The 19,999-nt window shown below is 46.6% G+C and overlaps 1 protein-coding gene across 6 annotated transcripts in view; it reads left to right on the plus strand.

Moving 5' to 3' along the window:
- Positions 1 to 19,999, plus strand: part of Dlgap2 (DLG associated protein 2) — a 796,232-nt gene that overhangs the window by 758,792 nt on the left and 17,441 nt on the right. For 5 of the 6 annotated variants that reach the window (XM_085844126.1, XM_085844125.1, XM_085844127.1 and 2 more), the window contains 3 exons: positions 11,040 to 11,392; positions 12,272 to 12,313; positions 18,635 to 18,720. In XM_085844126.1, the coding sequence (XP_085700252.1) occupies positions 11,040 to 11,392; positions 12,272 to 12,313; positions 18,635 to 18,720 (481 nt within the window). The remainder of the gene's footprint in view (positions 1 to 11,039; positions 11,393 to 12,271; positions 12,314 to 18,634; positions 18,721 to 19,999) is intronic. The other variant, XM_085844130.1, reaches the window with a different exon arrangement.

The following is a 19,999-nucleotide window of genomic DNA, read 5'->3' on the forward strand; positions in this document are numbered from 1 at the left end:
GGCTGTGGTGCATTTTCTTGATTGGTGATTGATGTGGGAGGGCCCACATGGCTTTATAAAGCCATGGCATACAGTTGGTGCCTCCTGAGCTGGGGTTCCTGTAGTGTATAAGAAAGCATGCTGAGCAAGAATTGGGAAGCAGGAAGCAGGAAGCAGCACTCCTTCATGGTATCAGCATCATTCCTGCCTAGAGGTCCTGCTCTGACCTCCCTGGATGATGAACCACAGATGAAACTCTTTTCCTCCCAAGTTGCTTTTGGTCGTGGTGTTTTATCACAGAAGTAGAAATTCTAAGACGGTAAACCAGGGCTACATTTATGAGTATCCTCAACATCTTACCATCATTGCTGTTGGGACTAAGCAGTCATGGGAGGTCATTACCATGCAACACTGGATGCTTTTGGAAAGATTCCCAGGGCAGACCAGAAAGGCTGTGAGACCTATTACTGGTACCTTGAATCACGCATAGCTGAGACAATCCCCCTCACAGACTTTTGGGATTGGACACTCTTGGAACATTTTGAAGATGTGCCAGTGCTGAAGCCAGAGTTGCTGAGTTCAAAAGACTGTGGTTGAAAGTCATAAAACTTGTAGGTCCATCTTCCCAGTTGCTCCTCAAATCCACATGTGGTCATGTTCTCCAGGGCATCTGAAACCCACAGATCATTCAAAGAGCTACCACTACCATTTGCTCCAGATCAAGACTTGATAGGATCATTAAGGACAGCCCATTCCAGATCTGCCTGGTGAATTGGAGTATAACCGTGTCCCCAGTTGTAGATGCTTCAGGAGCAGACAGGTGGTCTCCAGGACACACATCTGTGGACAGATGTGCTACCACAAGCCTTTGGAGCCACTGTCTGGCCAGCAGCTGCTTAGATATCTGGCTTTCTTCTCCATACCCACTGACACATGTGCAGAATTCCTAAGAAGGCAGCCCCCCCCCCCCGTGTCCAATGGCATGGGAGGATGCTTGCTTTGCAAGACAAATACCAGCTGTAGAAAGGGTTCTGTGGCTATCCCCCGTCTGGAGTGGCGCTCATGAGGAAAGTAAATGTATTATGTAAGAAAGCCCAAGGATGGGATGCTGTCCAGAATGTGCCTGGTGCAGAGCATGCTAGCACCACGTCTGGCCAGATGTTTGTTAGTCCCTAAACTTCATGAGGAACATAACTCTTTATAAATCCATGGCACAGAGCCAACATGGCTACACAACTCATGGTGCAAAGCCATCTGCTCAATAATTAATTCCCATTGTGCCTCGAGAACTGGGTGGATTTCCTCATCAGGTCTTTATTGGCAAGTGGCTTTGGAACTGGGAAGTCCATGTGTCTTTCTTCCTTTAATAATCCTATTATTAATTTGGGACTGACTGTACAGTAAGTCAGACCCTCACTTAGCAGGGAAGCCAGCAAGGTCCCACGTGCCCAGTGCCTGCCAATGGTTCAATGCAGTAGCATCTGGACTCTCCAGTGTATCCTGAGATGGACAATTCGCTAGCCCACTTTATTACCCATCTCTCTTCTCCACTAGAATAAGAGCACTGTAAGGCAGAGATGTTTCTTGCAGCTGAACTTGCAGTCACTGGAATTCTTATATATTGTACATAGGAAACACAGTGTCAAGTATACATTGTATAGAGATGTGCTAAGTTTTTGTAGATTTGTTTAATGAAATGGTGAATCAATGAAATATGTGATTGAATGAATAAAGGAATGAATGAATGAATGAATGAATGGTGAATCAATAAATTGTGATTGATTGATTGAATGAATAAATGAATGCATGCATGCATGAATTGGATTTCTCTGTCTCTGGGTGGACTTGCATAACCTGCGGGTACTATGGGTTTTATAAATGAGTTTTCTGAGTGGAGAGAATAGGAGATGAGAGAAAAGAGAAGGAAAAAGAGAGGACAATCGTGTCTTATCCTGTCTGTAGCACCCAGCACACAGTAGGCTGCCCTTGTATGTTAGGACATGTGCACTGATAGTGTGCTCCTGTGTGTGGGCTTCTGTAAAAATTCTTAGTAGTTCATTATGAAATGTGTGTCTTTGTTTCTGTATCCCCTGGAGTCAGAAGCAGATTTTCTTAAATAAAGATAGCATTTGCAACATACCAAGAGCCAGCTGCTAAATAGCACCGAGGCCCTCTGATTGCACAGAAAATTGCCACGTTGGCCCATATATCAGGCCTCCGGGCACGGAACCCAAGCAGAGCCTTGATAAGTCACTGTCTCCAGGACTCCCTCTTCTATCCAGGCACCCTTTGCCTGGGACAAGGAGGGGCTGGGCTTTCTAGAGACGGAGAAGTGCTATGAACCTATGCATCCTGCGAGAAGCCCCGTGTGGTTGTTTGACGATGCCACAGTGATCAGAGAGTTTGCAGCATATGAACTTTCATGGCCAAGGGACAGCTGGGAGGTGCAGAAAATGTCCATTGTCAGGACATTCCGGGTTTGCACGGAGTTTGTCTCAGTCCTTGATGTGGGATGCAGCAAGAGAGCCACAACCCTTTGCTTTTCGCCGTGAGGTGCCTGCGGCCGTGATGTCTAAAGTCACCTGCCAGCACCCACACCCTCATACTTTCAACAGCTGTGTACCTCCAGGCCACTGGATGGCCACGCTTGGCCAGCTCCTAGTGATGGCGTTTATTGATTCACCTAGACCTTGAAGGTTCTCAGAGGACTGCACGCCAAGGACGCTCATCTGTTGTCACAGCTAACATTGGCTGTCTGCCTGGACAGTCTCAGTGAGGCAGAAGGCAAATCAACACTCGCCTGTGTTGTAGGAGGATCGATACCTGTGTGCTCCTTTTCATTCTATTATACCTTGAAATTATGACAGTGCAGTCCATGGTGTATGCCTGGGGCCTCTAAGCATGTGCTAATTATACACTGAAGCATCAATAAGTTAGGTGTGCACTGTCTGCTCGTGCAAGAAGCATTTGCTTTATCGTTCATGAATAGTTTATGGAAAGTCATCTCTTCCTTATTTTTTTTTCAAGACAGGGTTTCTCTGTATAGTCCTGGCTGTCCTGGAACTCACATTTTAGACCAGGCTGGCCTCAAACTCAGAAATCCGCCTGTCTCTGCCTCCCGGGTGCTGGGATTAAAGATGTGGGCCACCACGCTCGGCTTCTCCCTTAATTAAGAGACATTGATATCTAGATATATATACCTCGGGAGGTCAGTCGCATCTGTAAACTGAAGTCCGCAGTGTACCACACAGAATTAGGCTTTCCTCAAACCCCAGTGAGACAAATGCAGTTCCAGAGTCACTCGAGTAAACATAACATTCATATTAAGAGTCAGGATGAAACTAATGTTTGCGGATATGTGTGCACACAGATACACACTGTGAGACAAATGACAGGACTGTCCACTGCACAGATCAAACATGTCACCAGCACATTCATCCACACCCCCCACCCCAGTTGACATTCAATATGTCTGTTATTAATCTGTGAGTTTCAACTGGATTCTTTTCAAGTGTTCCCATATAAGTTTATGGCCTTTATGAGCCCCGAAGACCTTCTTTGATGGCTTACCACTGTACCACAGCCGTTGAGAGTGTCTCACTGTGTAACCCAGTCTAGTCTCTAACTCATGGTCCTCTGCTGCCTGTATGCTGAGACTGCAGCATGTGCCACATGCCTGAGCCCAAACTCCCATTCTTAAAGAACTGAGCCAAGTTGGTATCAGATGGTCTGTTTATTTTAACTTTTGTCTTGCAATGGTAGTATTACAAGGTTCCCGATTGGGATGCTGAAGAAGTCCCTCTAGGTCACCTGGCCTTTTGTAGATGTTGTGCATAACAGAATTCATTGGTTCTTCACATCACATTCAAGCCCTCAATGTGTGGTATGATTTGCAAACAGTTAAAACGAAAACAGGAAATGTCTTGGCAGTAAAGCAGCTGTCAGCACTTTCTGTGCCTGTCTGGGATATGCTAAGTGCTGGCTACACTATAATTTCTTGCTAATTAGCACATTCTAAACAGGCAGCTTAGTTGCTAACCCTCAGTGTGGCCCCAAAACTTGTGTGACTGCCTAATTGTTTTGAAACTTTAGGGAGACCATTGTGTAAATGCCCGTGGGAAGTGGTTTTGGTGTCTTGGTTGATTCATACTTATGTTTTGGGACTAACATTAATTAAAGTGTCAAAATGTCTATAATCCTTTATGTCAAATCATTTTTTTCCCTTCAAAGTTCAGTTTCTCCAGTTCCTCTTCTCATCTAGGCCGTCTCCGGCTTGATCACTGTAATTCCTTTTATGCTGCTATTCTTAAAGATCTAATTAAGAGAGTGCTGTGACTCTGAGGGTGGTGTGCACATCCAGAGAGAGTGGAGATGGTGATGCCTGCCATTCTGGGTACGCTCTGCATTGATGAGAGATTTGTGCTCCACACCACAGAACACCAGATTTTAAATCTCCTTATTGGCTCTCAAAGGACTGGTGGTTTGAATTCAGAAATGTGCTCCTGGAGTCTGGGTGTTGATAGTTTCATATGCCCGGAAAGTGAGGTCACGGCACTGTCACGAGGAAGGGAGAACGGGGCAATTTGTTCTATTTCATTTAAGTTGTCTTCTTTCCAGTAAAGGGGGTTGGTTCAACTCTCCTGTCAGACCCTGGATAGCCCAATATGAAGCAATGAGTTGGGTAAGCATGTGTCCCACATAGAGTCACACTGTATGTATGCTTATGTGTTCTATGTGGAGTCATATCGTGGATGCTGGCATTTCAAATGGAGCCACACTACATGTGTGTGAGCATCCCAGGTGTAGCCATGTTGGTGTGGCGGTATCCTGTATGTGGAAAGAGTATGTTTCTCTGGAGCCACATGAGGTGTGTGTGTGTGTGTGTGTGTGTGTGTGTGTGTGTGTGTGTTTCCTAAGAGGCATAGATAGGATTTTCTTCCTCATGACTGAATTTTGTAAATATGCATCATGTAGTAAGTTGGTAGTTAATCTCTGAAGAGGTGAAGGCTTTGGACCAAGCTCCAGGTTGCTGTGGTGGTTTTGTTTGGTTGGTTTGGTTTTGGTTTTGATTTGGTTTCATTTGGTTTGGTTTTTTTGTCTTTTCGTGCTCACTAGGGAGAGGGATCATGAGAGGCAGTAGGTAACTATGGCTAGGTTTCTGAGTGCTTAGCAGAAACGTGGACAAGTGGAGATAGAAGAGAATAATTTTCCCAAGGTCACGAGAGCACACCATCTCATGTCAGTAGAAAGAGTGACACTATCATTTCTCAGAGCAACAGGAAGGAGATGCATGAAGCCCGCCCCACTGAAGGTGGTGTATGTAGACAATCTTGAGAGATGGCTCAGCTTAGCTCCAACCACCATGACTTGTCTTCCATCCTGATTCTACCATTGTATCTACATGGAGGTGAGCTCCAGATACTGGACGGTGTGTGTTGTTTTCAGAATGCTGAGCAATTATAATAATCAATTCAAGACATCAAAATAATAAACATTAAATTGTATCAAAGCAAAAGTCCAGAGCCTTGCCAGAGACATGGGACCTAGAAAAATGATTCCTGAAACCAACAGATTAATGGCATAATTCTCATGTGATGTCTGCAGTGTTTATGCTGGGCCGGATTTATAAACCTGTAAGATCTAAGTGTTTCCAGACCCTTCCTCTGTGTCTGGGGATGTGACTGGGATGATATCTATGGTCCCCAGTGGGTTGAATGATACTCAGTGTGGATTGAATGTGAAAATTAGTAATTATAGGTTTTCACAGTTGACTGCAATTAAAGATACATATATTTGAATTTGCTTTCAAAAAGGCTTACTAGGGAAATATGATAGCTTAAGTAATGTGTGTTTAACCTCTGCAATAAGAAGAATCTCTCTTGGATGTTCTGACTGCAGCCAGAGCCAGTCAAGGATGTCCCCTGACACTGCATTACTGGCACAAAGTAGATGTTATCTCTGCCCCTCTACACAGGCATCATGGCCCAGCCTGAGTCAGTGAAAGCTGCCAAGCTATTTTTTTTTCTTGTCATTGAAGAAAAGTCGCCTCTCCTATCTCCCTGCTAGAGTGTAGCAAGCCCTTCACTGGGTTTTGCAAGAGCCTGTTAATTCCTTAGCTGCCCATGCCCTGGGGTTCCTGCTCTGCAAAGACACCAGTGTCAATATTCCCATCTTTGCCACATAACAAACCTGTCACCAGGCGAGAAGGCATGGTGTTTGGTTTCTCTGGGCTCTCTGAGGTGTATCCTAACCGTCCCCATAATTATCATGATGATTTGCTAAAGAGCCATGAAGCAACAAAGTTTTGGTTGTTATATTTTCAAATGTTGGCTTTTTACTTAAACACACTCAGTGAGTTCTGCATTGCAAGCTGGGGCATAGGACACTTTCTTGGGCAGGAATGAAGTAGAACTGGAGTGTTTCTTCGAATTTCCTAGAAAGGCCAACTGCCAACAAATTTTTCTCAGGAGTTCACCTGATAGAAGATTTAATGTTCTTCAGCATGCTATGACAATAAATGTAACTGTTGTAGGACAGACAAATCATTTTAGATGTGTTGAGATATACACTGTGTGTGTGTGAGTGAGTGTGTGTGTATGTGTGTGTAACAGAGGTCAAGTGCCTCTTTCAACTCACCTTATTTTTAAGAGACAGGATCTCTAATCGAATCTGGAGCTCACTGATTTGATGAGGCCCCCACCTCCCACCTCTCAGGTTCTAGGATTTAAGCACTATTCCCCACTCCTGGATATTTTTATAAATGGGCTCTTGGGAATCTGATCCAGGTCCTAACACTTGTATGGCACGTGGTTTACTCCCTGATGCATCTCCCCAGACCCACACGCAGATTTCTGAGGCTTCTTAATCCCATGTTCTTCACTATTGGCATCCAGGCTTCCAGTGCTCTGCTGTAGACACCAGTTTCCAGCCTGTGGGTCAGGACCCCTATCTCAGTCCAGAAATACTTCCATTATGATTCATAACAACAGCAAAATTAGTTATGAAATAGCAGTGAAATAATTTTATGGTTGGGAGTCACCACAGCATGAGGAACTGTGTGAAAAGGTTACAGCATTAGGGAGGTTGAGAGCCACTGCTATAGATGGTCTTCCCAGGTGGACCTACCGTTTCCCCTGTGGGCACATGTAAGTGGGCACATGTAGTGCTTAATGTCCTGGATACACTACAAACTAGTAAGATCTTAATGAAAAGAAGACTCTAAATGAAAGTGCTCTAGTTTAGTCTTCTCAAACGTGGCAAGACCCGTGCTAACCAATATTGCCAAAGCTGAGAGCCAGGAGGCAGTGTGATTTACCTGGACACATATGTCCCCACACGTGACCTCAGAGCATAAGAGTCATATCGAGAGACAGAATGGTTAGCCCCTCTGAGGTCATCAGCCTCGTCACTATTGACATTTGGAATGAAGTCCATTTTGGGGAGTGAATTTATCTAAATATCCAGGGGTTTCAGCAGCACCAGACCCCATCTGGGGTGTGCCAGAGCACCACAGCTCTACCCTCAAAAACATCCCCAGATACTTCCAAGATCCCCCAAGGGAAAGAATGAACAGGATCACCATAGCTGTGGACATCTGTCTTTCCAACGGGGAAGGGTGGGAGACCCAGTAAACTCCATGATGATAGGACCCTCCTTGCCTGCCACTTGACCAAGTGCTTCGGCACCTTTCTCTGCCCCACAGTACATGAGCTGGCCAACAGGCCAGTGGCCAGCATCTCAGAGAGATCTGCTATGCCTAAATCTCACTCAAGTCCACAACGGAGAAGAGCAAACTTAGAAATAGTGGTACCTGGCAGGTGTGTTCTGTATCCTTGCATGTGCATGAAAGGCAGGGCCTGGCTCTGTTCCTAAGAGTGTCACTGGGTGGCCTGGTCCCTCTCCCAGGTCAGTACATGTACATTGCTGCCTTCTTCTAACCCAGCTAAAATCTAGTCAGAGGCCAGGCAAGGCACACTGGTGCCAGCCATACCATGGAGACTTTTTCCTGGGTTTTCTATAGCTCTGGGTTTTCAAATACAGATTCAGACCATCAGTAGCTGTCAAAAAAGAAAGGAAAAAAAAACTGTGTGGCCCATTGGAAGAAGCCATCATAGAGGTCAGCTGGCATCCATGACTTCTGACCAACTCTCTCAGCGGCCAGCAGACAGATCCTCTTTGTTTTCCCCCCTAGCCTGTGACAAATGCTGGAATCCTACTCCCAGAAGCTGCCTGTGACCAGGCCTGATAAATCCATATGGAAAAAGCCCAGCTCACTGAAAGCTTTCCTTATATGTGCTTGAGGGGGTGACCTTCCTTCTCACACTGACCTCTGAACCGGATCCTATTACATAGCTCTCCCTGTTATCCTGTCTGTATGTTCTGTGCCCTCCTGAATATCCACACAACCCCATGAGGACTCAAAGAGGCCAAAGGCCGTGCCCACCAGCAGGATGTTTCCAGCCACTGCTGGCCTCTCTAGGCTCTCTCAGCTAGACCTTAGCTCATCCAGTAATCTCACATGGGAGCTGGCAGTGTTTCTACCCTGCCTCCCCAAACATGTTCTGAATGAGCTTAAAAATGTTTAGGTGTTTGCCTTTTGCCTTCATTATCTGAGAAATGCAGAACAATTCTCAAAAAAAAAATTATAGAAAAACCATCGCCTTTCTGGGCATGTGGCTTTTCTCTGTCGGTGTCCCACTCTGAGAGCCCAGCATTCCCATGCAGATGCTAAGCTCTAGGATTCCCATGGAATTCTACTTGTGACTTTGGCTGCACTGTGAGGTTGTTGGGTCTTTGGCAAATATGGGCTGGATGTCAGATGTAGAGGAAACCAAGATCAGTGTGTCCCAGACTGAAGAGAGCCAGGCTCCAATGAATCCCTTAAGAAGATAAACTGAGATGCTGGTCTTTGGTGGATGGATTCAGGAAAGACCTGGGGAGGCAACACTGGACAGAGCTGCAGTAGAGACAGGGGGGGGGGGGAGTGGGGGGGAGCAAAGGAAACAGTCTAAGGAGAAGTGGTAGAGTAGGAAGACAGCATAAGTGTGATGGCGAAGTGGGATGGGAGGTGTGGGGAGACAGGGCACAGAGGTAGGGTGGGGAGGTGGGGCACAGAGGTAAGGGATTGAGGCTGAGCACAAAGGTAGGGCTGGGTGGTGGAATGAGAGAAGGCTTTAGGAGCTTCTGGGGAGGGTGAGGTGAGACCTGGGGCGAAGCAGTGGTTCAAGAGCCTAAAACTTCCACCCAGCACAGGGATCTAATTATGTGGCCCTCAGACTCTAGGACCAGAGAAAAGAGGAACAAAGTAGATACCACACATACGTCTCCATCATTCACACCTTTGAAGTAATTTACTGTAAGGCAAGCAAGAGCTGGGATTCCAGTAGACACCCAGAGAATCTCTAAGTGGGATGCATCCCCCAGAATGAACCACATTGAGAAGACAGTGCTGCAGTCAGTAACACGTGCTTTCCATGCTTGGGATCATGGGGCCAAGGGGGTGGAGGAGGATGAGTGAGTCTCAGGGTGTTTGTAAAAGGTAGACATGGAAGATGCCAGTGTGTGAACATCGGCAGAGGGTGGAGACACAGAGAGCAGTGGGTGGAGCAAGAATCTCGCCATGCACATCTCTGAATCTGAAAATGGTACCTGGAATGCTATTAGTTTAATAACTCTCTTTAGAGTTAGATCCACATTAGCCAAAAAACTTCAAAGAAAATCTCTTTTCTATCATGTGTGTGTGTGTGTGTGTGTGTGTGTGTGTGTATGTGTGTGTGTGAATAAAAGTGAAGGAAAGGAAAGGGGGGCTTCAAGGTGCTTTATCTGTGGCAGAAAAAACTTAGCCTGGTTTGTGACACCCAGCTCTCAACCAGCTTCTTTTTAAATTATTATTATTATTGTTATTGTTATTATTATTTTTATTGGATATTTTCTTTATTTACATTTCAAATGTTATCCCCTTTCCCAGTTTCCCCCCTCCCACAAACCCCCTATCCCATCCTCCCTCCCCCTGCTTCTATGAGGGTGTCCCTCCACCCACCCACCCACTCCCCCTCCCTGCCCTCGATTCCCCTACACTGGGGCATCTGTGGAGCCTTCACAGGACCAAGGGCCTCTCTCTCTCTACCAGCTTCTATCCTGACTCTTGCCACCGTTCCCTTTAAACCACATCGCCACTCATCGGCATTAATGCGCTGGCATGGTGAACTCACTTCACTTCATTTGTGAGTGTTAAATAACAGCTACTCATTATGAAGAAATGTAGGAAATACAATCAGAAGAGAGAAAATTGCAAATAGTGTCACTCACTGTGCAATAAATGTGACTGACATTTTCAATGTGCCCTGGTTTCTCACACCAGTGATTCCCTATGTGTGCATTTCATGTTTGTCTCTGATTTGCAACCCTGCCTGCTTCCCTCACCTGGTGTGGTAAAAGGGGTGTTGGCACAACATGGTGACCTTCATGAAATCAGTGGTATAGAAGTGTTCTGTTTCACACACACACACACACACACACACACACATTTTCACACATACTTACATTCACATGCCCACACACACATGCACACTCACACATACATTCACAAATGCACACACATTTTCTTACACACATGCACACTCACACAATGCACACTCACACACATGCACACTCACACACATGCACACTCACACACATGCGTGTGCACACATACATTCACACATGCACACACATTTTCTTACACACATGCACACTCACACACATGCACACTCACACACATGCGTGTGCACACATACATTCACACATGCACACACATTTTCTTATACACATGCACACTCACACACATGCACACTCACACACACACATTTTTTAACTTATATGCTAGATTCTTTAGGTGCTTTTATGATTTTCCTTTTGTTACACATATATCCACACAGATATCTTTAAATACAACAGAATCTTGTCCACTGGCCTGACTTTTTCAGGCCAGATGCCCAGAAACAGCCTAACTGAGCTGCATATCAGAGCTGTAGACCAGCTCAATGGAGGGTTTCCCCTGACTGGGCCTTCTTCTCTTACAGCTGTCTCCTACACAAATTACAAGAAGACGCCTCCCCCGGTGCCTCCACGGACCACCTCCAAGCCTCTGATCTCTGTGACAGCCCAGAGCAGCACGGAATCGACACAGGATGCCTACCAGGACAGCCGTGCCCAGAGGATGTCCCCCTGGCCCCAAGACAGCCGTGGCGGCCTCTACAACTCCATGGACAGTCTAGACAGCAACAAGGCCATGAATTTGGCTCTGGAAACAGCTGCAGCCCAGCGCCACGCGGCGGACACCCAGAGCAGCTCCACAAGGAGCATCGACAAGGCGGTCCTGGCATCCAAGGCTGAAGAGCTCCTCAAAAGCCGCTGCTCCTCCATCGGGGTCCAGGTACTCTCCCTTGACCACCCTCCCCGGCGCCTGCACAGGCTGAGTCAAAAACCAAGTCACAGCCCCAAGTGTTTGGCCCCTTAACAGAAGCAGGGCAGTAAATGATGCTGAGAGACCATATGTGCCTGCCACAGCATGAGAGACCCCAGGACAGAGCCCAGGGAGGTGAGACTCATGTACTTCCCTCACACACACTACCTAATGGTCCTCAGGACTGACAGCTAGGAAGATGGTTTGGATAGGTTATCCAGACGTCTATAACAGGGGTGATGAACTTGTTGAAAACACGTCAACCCTCATGGAGTATTGGGAATAAAGAGGCAGACAGACCCAAGTGCTGCGAGTTGAGCATGTGACCAACTGGAACAGTGTGCAGCTGGGCTCTTCCTCTCAACCTTCTGTCCCAGAGGCCGCTACACACAGGAGCAGTATCCTGTAGTGTCAGCCGTGCAAGGGTATCCCACCATCCCATTAGCCTCCCCGCTCCAAGCCTGGCTGGCCCTCCCACTCCTCGGTTGACTTGGAGAGCTTGACTCAGGTGCATTGAAGCACACATAATACAAAAAATAGGGGGTCTGTCTCACAAACGGTGTCAGGTGACCTCTTCTAAGCCCTAGCAGACATAGTTGCAGAAGCTGAGCTTTGCCAACGTAGGTTTGCCTCTTGCTTCTGCGCCTCAGTTCAGCCTGTGTGGCAGGTTTTAAAATCATAATGATTAATTCTCCACACATACATCCTGCAACGGAGGAAGTTCACAGAGCTGGAAGGGTTGGTCCCACATAGGACTGGGGGGACAGGCAGAAACCCAGGGGGGTGTCGGCCCACTGGCCTGGGTCCTTGAGCCAGGTCTCCACACTGTGGCTTCGTTGGTTTTTTTAGGATTCTGAATTCCCTGATCATCAACCCTACCCAAGGTCAGATGTAAGTACCAACCCTCTCCAAATCCAAGCTCGCATGAAGTTTTTTCTCTCTCTTCTTTGGACTCTTCATATGACTGCTCTCGTCACCTCTCTGTCCCGGCTCTATGTGCCAGGCACTCTGTTGGGTGCGTCACTCTGTTGCACAGAACCCTTGACAACCCCTAAGAAGTAACTCGGCCCCCACTCCAGGGGAAGACACAATTTGCAAGCCTGAGGAGTTCTAGCAACTGTGGAAGCATGGGACGTGGCCATTCCTCTGTCCGTAGTTAAGACCCAGAGTTCTCCAAATACATGAGCACATATTCACTACCAGGTTTCCAAGCTCCCCATGGTATTCATAGCCAAAGTTGTCCATCAGTGGCCCATGATAGGACTGAGGATGGAGACTCAGCCTCTGTGCAACTGAAAGTGCCCGATACAATTCACAAAGTTGAGCTATCATACTCCAAAGGGAGACAACACTTCATGCTGCCTCCTCAGAGCTGGGCCTCCACCTGAACTCACACACACTCTCTCCCCCTCACAGCTGGGCCCCACACAGCTCCGGCCCACTCCTGTTTGCAAGAGCTATCCTCCCTCACTCTGTTGCATGGAGGCTGGGCCTGTGCCTCCTGCCTCTTGGTACCCCAGCACCTAGCACAGTGCCCGGCACATAGAGAGCTCTCAGTTCATGTTGAGTATGGAGTGGATGGCTGTGTTGGTGGCGAGTGCTTGGTGCACAGATGTGTGAACATCAAGATGCCGGTTAGTAAACTCATTCAACTTCCTTTTTCAGTGGGAGAAAGGAAAACAAACAAACAAACAAACAAACAAAACACCATGACATGAGCCCAGAAAGCCACCGCTGTGTAAATAAAATCAATTGGAAGGCTAAAATGAAAATGTAGTGGAAGAGACATGTTAGGGTAACAAGGGGTATGACCTGGCCTCCACTCCACCAGTAAGAATGAAGGCTCAGGAATGGCACTTTAAGCAAGCAGAAGTGTATTCATTCGTGGACAGTGCCAGTGCCTGAGGGATGCTCAGCTAACATAAACAAGTAAACAGGCTTGTGTCATATCCCTAGCTCTATGTCTTGTCTTTACTTAGCCCTCATTAATGACCCTGTGGATCACGTGTCATTATTCCCAACCAAAGGAGGGGAAACAGGTAACCAGGGAGGATGTGTGCCTTGCCTGAGACTGCCTGGCTAGGAGTGCCCCTGTAATGGACAGAGCCCAGCAGGTGGCTTCCCACAGCCCAGGCTGCCCAGAGAATTGAAGCTAAATTGAGAAGCCGTTCTGTACCAGGAAAGTCTTCCTTAACATTCCTCATAAACATTACTGGGATTATCCATCTGCCTGACCCAGAAACAGAAGCCAGCCTTACCCTGTCTTCAGCTTATAGAGAAGGGTCCATAACGTGGTGCCAAGCACTAAAGGACACTATGTCCTGTCTCGCCCAGACCCCTATCCAATTACCCCAAACCCCCCTTGTCTGGGGACTCTTGAGAAGAGCCACGTGAATGTAGACAGCCCACAGTTGGTAAATGTTGCCCTCTCTGCTGAGCATTATGACCCATTGGCCCCTGGAGTAACGACTCCTAGTCTGCAAGTATCGTGTGACCCTATACAGCCAAGACTAGGATCCAGAGACATGGAGAGATGGCCCGGTGACTAAAAGCACGTACTGTTCTTGCAGAGGACAGGAACATGTCAGCCAACTTACAACAGCCTGTAGCAGCTCTGAGAGATCCAACACCTCTGGGTTCTACAGCCGTATACAGCACTCACTTGCACATACTCACAGAAAGGCCCAGCGTATACATAATTTAAAGAATACTTTTTTAAAGACAAGACCCTAGCATCTCAATGGAGCCTGCTGGACTCGGCACCGTGTAGTTTCTGTAACAGTCTTTACATGACCACGCTGTCACCCTATCCTCCCTTACCTTCCCACCCAGCTTAGAGCACCATACTTCCTGGATGGTTGGACCCTGCACGGTAGATTCAGCCTTAGGACCACATGGCCAGCTCTTGAGCGCTCTGAACTTTAAACCCGATCCTCAAACTGACATCCCAGTCCTGGGATGAGGAGGCTGAGTCCTCTGAAGTCGCCTACACAGGTCCTTAGACCTGGAGCTGTCTGTCACCTGGCTCCCTTGCCTCTTTGCCATGCCAGGCCTGTGTAATCCTTTTTGTTTGTTTTGTTTTGTTTTGTTTTTTGTTTTTTGTTTTATCAGGTGATGGAGTGTCTGTTGTACAAAGGTCTTTGTTTTGTGTGGGCGTGTGTGCTTTGTGAATCTACCTCAGTAGGAGGCAGAAAGCTTTCAGTTCCAATGGCCTGAGCTTACCTATGCTGTCAGAACAATAGCCACAAGATGCCACAATGAGGAGCACCTCCGGAAGCCTTTGTGACTATTCCTGTGGAGGGTCCTGTTGTGTATCCTACACTGCACTCTGCCCCTGGCACAACCACACACACACACACAGCTTCAACTGCTGTTAGTTGGAACCCCCAAGCTCCTCACTTAAACATCCTATTTAGCTTTTGGACTTAGAATGGACTCCTGAAGGAAACAATGAGTTTATCTCAAAAGCTCCCCATCTCCCTCACTGTGAGGAAGGCTTCCAAGATGGAGCCCAAGGGGCTTGTTTGGAGATCCACAACTCCAGGTGGGAGCTCAGGTGTACTACTGAGCGTCCTCAATGCTCCAGGGCTTGCATCTAAGGATGCAACAGTTCAGGCTCAGACTAAGATGGCCTTGCTGCAGTGAGGTGCCAAGCCTGGTCTGGTGAGAGAGAAGAACTGGGCACAGGAGAGAAAGCCTTAGGCTTTTGCCCGATGGCTACCACTCTTGGGCCTGCACACATCCATATCATGTGTGCACACATGCACATACTCAGAGGCACATGTAGAGAGTCTCCACAAGATTCCTTAGACTTCTCAAGCAGATCGTACCAACAGGCACTTTTCCCTTTCCCCACCCTATCCTCATGGCTCCCTCTCATGACTTCCCTCTGTATATAGCCCAGCAAGAACTGAGAGCCATGTGCCTGGAAGCATAAAGGTGCCTGCCAGTCACCTCAGTTACATGCTCATGCATCATTCTTCACTGTCAACTGGGGAACCCCTACCACCCCCACCCCATACAGATTCTGCTTCCAGAGTTACCCAGAAGGACTTCACTGATTCATCCTTCTCTTGATTAGATCTCATAGACAGACATTCTGCACACTGTTTTAAATTTATTCACACTGGCGAGCACATTTCTTCAGGAGGCAACATGTTTTCTCTCTCCTGTTGATCACAGTAGCTCTTCTCTACCTTGCATTTCTCTTCTGGGGGCTCCGGGTGTTGGTAGATCTTGAGTTCCTTTGGACACATGCTGTCAAGCCCTTCAGCCTTCACCTTCCACCACAGATAGCTTCGTAGCCTTTTAGTATAGTTTCAGATGACAACTTCTATTAAATTGGCCAAACTCTTCAGTGTGTGTCTCTTTAACTTAACTCTCCTGAGGGTCCTTGATGGCACTGAGAAGACATGGAGATTTGCTTTCAGCACTATTCTTTGACTATTCTTTGTCCTGGAAGGTTGGCTATTTCCATGTTTTTAAACAAGGAAGCAAAGATTCAAGAGAGCTAAAGAGATTTTCCTAGTGTGTTTGTACCACTAGCTTGAAGCATACCTGAAAGGGTGCAGAAGCTCTGCCTCTCTTGGTCACCCTAAAAGTGACTTACTTACATTAGAAAGAAAAAAATGACAGGTTGAGGAGCTCTCATTCCTTAATCACTATGTAAGATCTCTCTCTCTCTCTCTCTCTCTCTCTCTCTCTCTCTCTCTCTCTCTCTCGCTCACTCGCTCTCTCTCTCTCTCTCTCTCTCTCTCTCTCTCTCTCTCTCGTGTGTGTGTGTGTGTGTGTGTGTGTGTGAATCTGTGTGTGTGTGAATCTGTATGTGTGTGTATGTGTATCATATGTGTGTATGTATGTATGTGTATATGCACAACGAAAGTATATGTATGTCTCCCAACACTATGACTAATAATGGCCTGCTGATCCATGCACTTTAGTCTAATTCCATCAAAAGCATTTTTGATGTTTTTAACTTTACAACCATCATTTAAATAACTGCAGGGCATCCGTCATCATGACTGAATAGTGATTTACGGAAGAGCCCTTTCTCAGCCTCTATTTTCCCATATTTCCCCTTATAAATAATACTATGGTGCAGATCTCACATGGGTCAGAGTGTATCTTTCAGCTGCATTCTGAGGAGTGAAGTAAATTAGACAACTATTTTCAATATTTTTATGGTGGAAGTGTGTACTATTTCCACTTCAAAATCTCTCTGAGAGAATACATTGAATTTATGTCACTCACTTTACATGTCTCAAATTGAGCAGTATAAACCCAGACATGGAGGCACATGCCTAGGTAGATAGGTAGGTACATGGGGGGGTGGGGGGGGGGGGAACTCAACAACCATAGGTCGTATGAGATAGTCCCAAAAGTTTGCCCAGGTATCATCTTTAACAATCTGGTCTGGTGAAAAGCTAGAAATAACCAAATTAATCCTCCATTGAAGACTAAATAAGTAAATTAGATTGCATTCATAACAGAAATCTATATAATTAAAACACAAGGCATGACTGGGATGGAGTTCAATAATAGTGTATTTGCCTAGTATATAAATATAGATTAGGTAGATAAATAGATAGATAGATAGATAGATAGATAGATAGATAGATAGATAGATAGATAGAGCAAGCCCCTGGATTCTAGCCTGAGAAAAATAAGTGAATGAATGAATGAATAAATGGCAGCTCTCAGTGCTGACACATTATTTTAAACATACTAGTTTATATTCAGGTCTTTTGTTTGACTATCAATAATCTACATATCTGGTAAAGTACATGCAATTCAATGGGACTGTGGGACCCACTTACAAACAGGAGGCAGAATGGTGGCCCCTAACAAGAAGGCCAGGATATCTTTCCAGATTTCTTCCTCCACTCAACCCTTCTCTCCTTCCAGCTGTGGGAACCAGCAGCACTGATCCTGTCCACCCTTTGATTAGAAATTCAAGAGCTCTGAGACTCCCATGGCCGTGAGGGGAAGAAATCAGAGCTCTGAGGTCACAGGCTCCTGGGCTGGAATCCTGGCACTGCATACAATGAGCTGCATGCCCTCTGGCAAGGAACTCACCTTCCTAGGTTCTCTAGGAACACCCTGAGGTCTTTGTGGGGACAAAGTGATAAAGCTTAAGACACTGAACCATATCTGGTCAATCAAATCACACATAGCCACAACCACCCCATTCTGTGGCCTATGGGGCCTGGAGGTGCAGCCACAGATCACAGACCAGCCTGAGGCAGTGGTTTCTCCTCCCAAACACACAGGGTACACTGTCAAGGGGTTACCTGCTTGGTCCTTCCTGGTAGTGACTTAAATTTTTAAGAAAATGTGTTTTTATATTATGGTATTTGAATGTACGCTTAACAGTCCTGTAGCTCTGTCAGATGATGCTTTGAGTAAAGAGGATGCTGGCTGGCACCTGGAAAGATCTCCACAGCGTTACCGACCTTGGCCTCACAGAATTTCCTACACAGGGTTCTATTACATAGCAGTTTCCCATAGCTGACAGTCACGAAAATGCCTGGTGGGTTTGGGAGAACTTAGCGACTGGGCCACGGTGAGGAGTCTCTTCAGGATGCCTGTCTCTGTCCGTCACCTTGAGCAACCTCCTGGCCATCCCAGCAGCCACGAGGCTTCCTCGTCCCCTGCCCCCCAGGTGCTCTCGTCCCTTCCTGTGTCATTCTGTGTGCGGCTGCAGCCCTCAGTCCTCTCCTCTTAAATTGCTTCTCTGTCATTGTTAGCTGTGTTTGGCTCACACTGTCCTCGCCTTCCTTACTGCAGAGAGTGATAAACCCATCCACGTCATATAATGATGCAGCCCAAAAAAGCCCTGGGTATTTATTTATTTATTTATTTATTCATTTTGACTAAGCAGTTTTATCTGCATATGTCCAAAAGACTCAAGTGCAGCCTTGAGTTCAAAGAGTTATGTAAAATTCAATGAAACCCCGGTAGCCACATAATTACACAGACATGAATGTGCATCTCCCATCCTCCCTCCCTCCATCTATCCCTCCCCCTCTCTCTCCCTCCCTTCCTCCCTCCCCCTCCCTCTCTCCCTTCTCTATCCGATTCTACTGGATCAAGTGCATTTCAGCATTAATTAAACACATGCACAATCGATTACAGCAAATGAGCAAGAAGAAAATAGTCACTGACCAGATTTCACGTCCTGGGTCTAAAGTGAGATGTTCTGTGTTGAATTAGGTAGAAACAGCCACGGATTCCGACACGGAGAGCAGAGGCCTAAGGGAGTACCACTCTGTTGGTGTGCAAGTAGAAGACGAAAAACGGTAACTCCCCCACCAACACCACCCCCCTTCAGAGTGGCTGTGTCCCCCAAGCCAGCTGCTTTGCACTGGCTGTCAGTAATTCATTCTGCCTTCAGAGACAGGCCATTCATTTATACTTTGTTGCTCAAATATGAACGTGCATGGGTCATGCCTTGTTTTTGGAAGGAGGAAGGGGATAATTCTTTTCAATGTAATTTACCACCTATTGAAATAGCATCATAGCTCACAGCCCTGGGAGGTGAAAGTCCTTTATCCAGAATCCTTTCTCAGAAAGAGAGTAGGCTAGGGGCAAGGAAAATATGTTTCTCACCTTATAATGATGAAAATAATGAGGGAGAAGTGGGAGAAACACATAGAAAGAAGGGAGGGAAGGAGAGAGATGGGGAGAGAGCGAGAGGCAGAGAGCCCAGATACAAGCTATGTCCTGAGATTGACTCCTTTAAGAAGTTTTACCTAAAATCATAGAATGCCAATGTGCACCTGTGGCCATGGAATTGTTTTGAACCAGGGCAGAGAATTGTTTTCCTGGCATTAAGGAACATACTTGCCAACTACACCGCAGCAGAAAGTACCAGGCTCTATGTTAAAAGCTGCAGGTGCCCTCTCCCTCTCCTAGGCACTGTGCTGTTGGATGGTGAGTGGGGTAGGGCTGGGCAGTCAGTCCTTCCTGAAGGAACTCAAGATTCAACAGGAAAGATCCGGACTGCAAAGAAATTCACATGACAACCTAAGGATCTACAGAGGGCACTGCTGTATGCACCTGACAGAGTTCATAAACTTAGCATGTCTCCAGAGCAGTGGTTCTCAACCTAGGGGTTATGACCCCCTTGGGGTTCATATGTCAGATATCCTGAATACCAGATATTTACATTACAATTTAAAACCTTAGAAAAATTACAGTTATGAAGTAGCAACAAAATATAGGGAGTCCACACAACATGAGGAACTATATTAGAAGGACACAGCATTAGGAAGGCTGAGATCCACTTCTCTAATAAAGGGAGCCATTGAACACCACTGTCACCCACTCAATATACTTGAATGGTGAATGGGTGCCACCTAGAATCTGAGTTGTGGATTTTGAAGTCCATTCATTTGTCATACCCTGTGTTCTTCACAGTGACACTCAAGCACAGTAAGTTGGACTTGCAAGTGGGTATTAGTGCTGAGGCTTGGGAATGTCCCGATGAAGGGTCTGGGGGATGTTAGTGCTGAGGCTCAAGGGTGTCCCCATGAAAGTCAGGGGATGTCCCCATGAGTGTCTTCAGGACAAGGCTAC

This window comes from Mus caroli, unplaced genomic scaffold, assembly GCF_978045245.1.
Source record: "Mus caroli unplaced genomic scaffold, Mus_caroli_1 scaffold_10, whole genome shotgun sequence".
Lineage (NCBI taxonomy): Eukaryota > Metazoa > Chordata > Mammalia > Rodentia > Muridae > Mus > Mus caroli.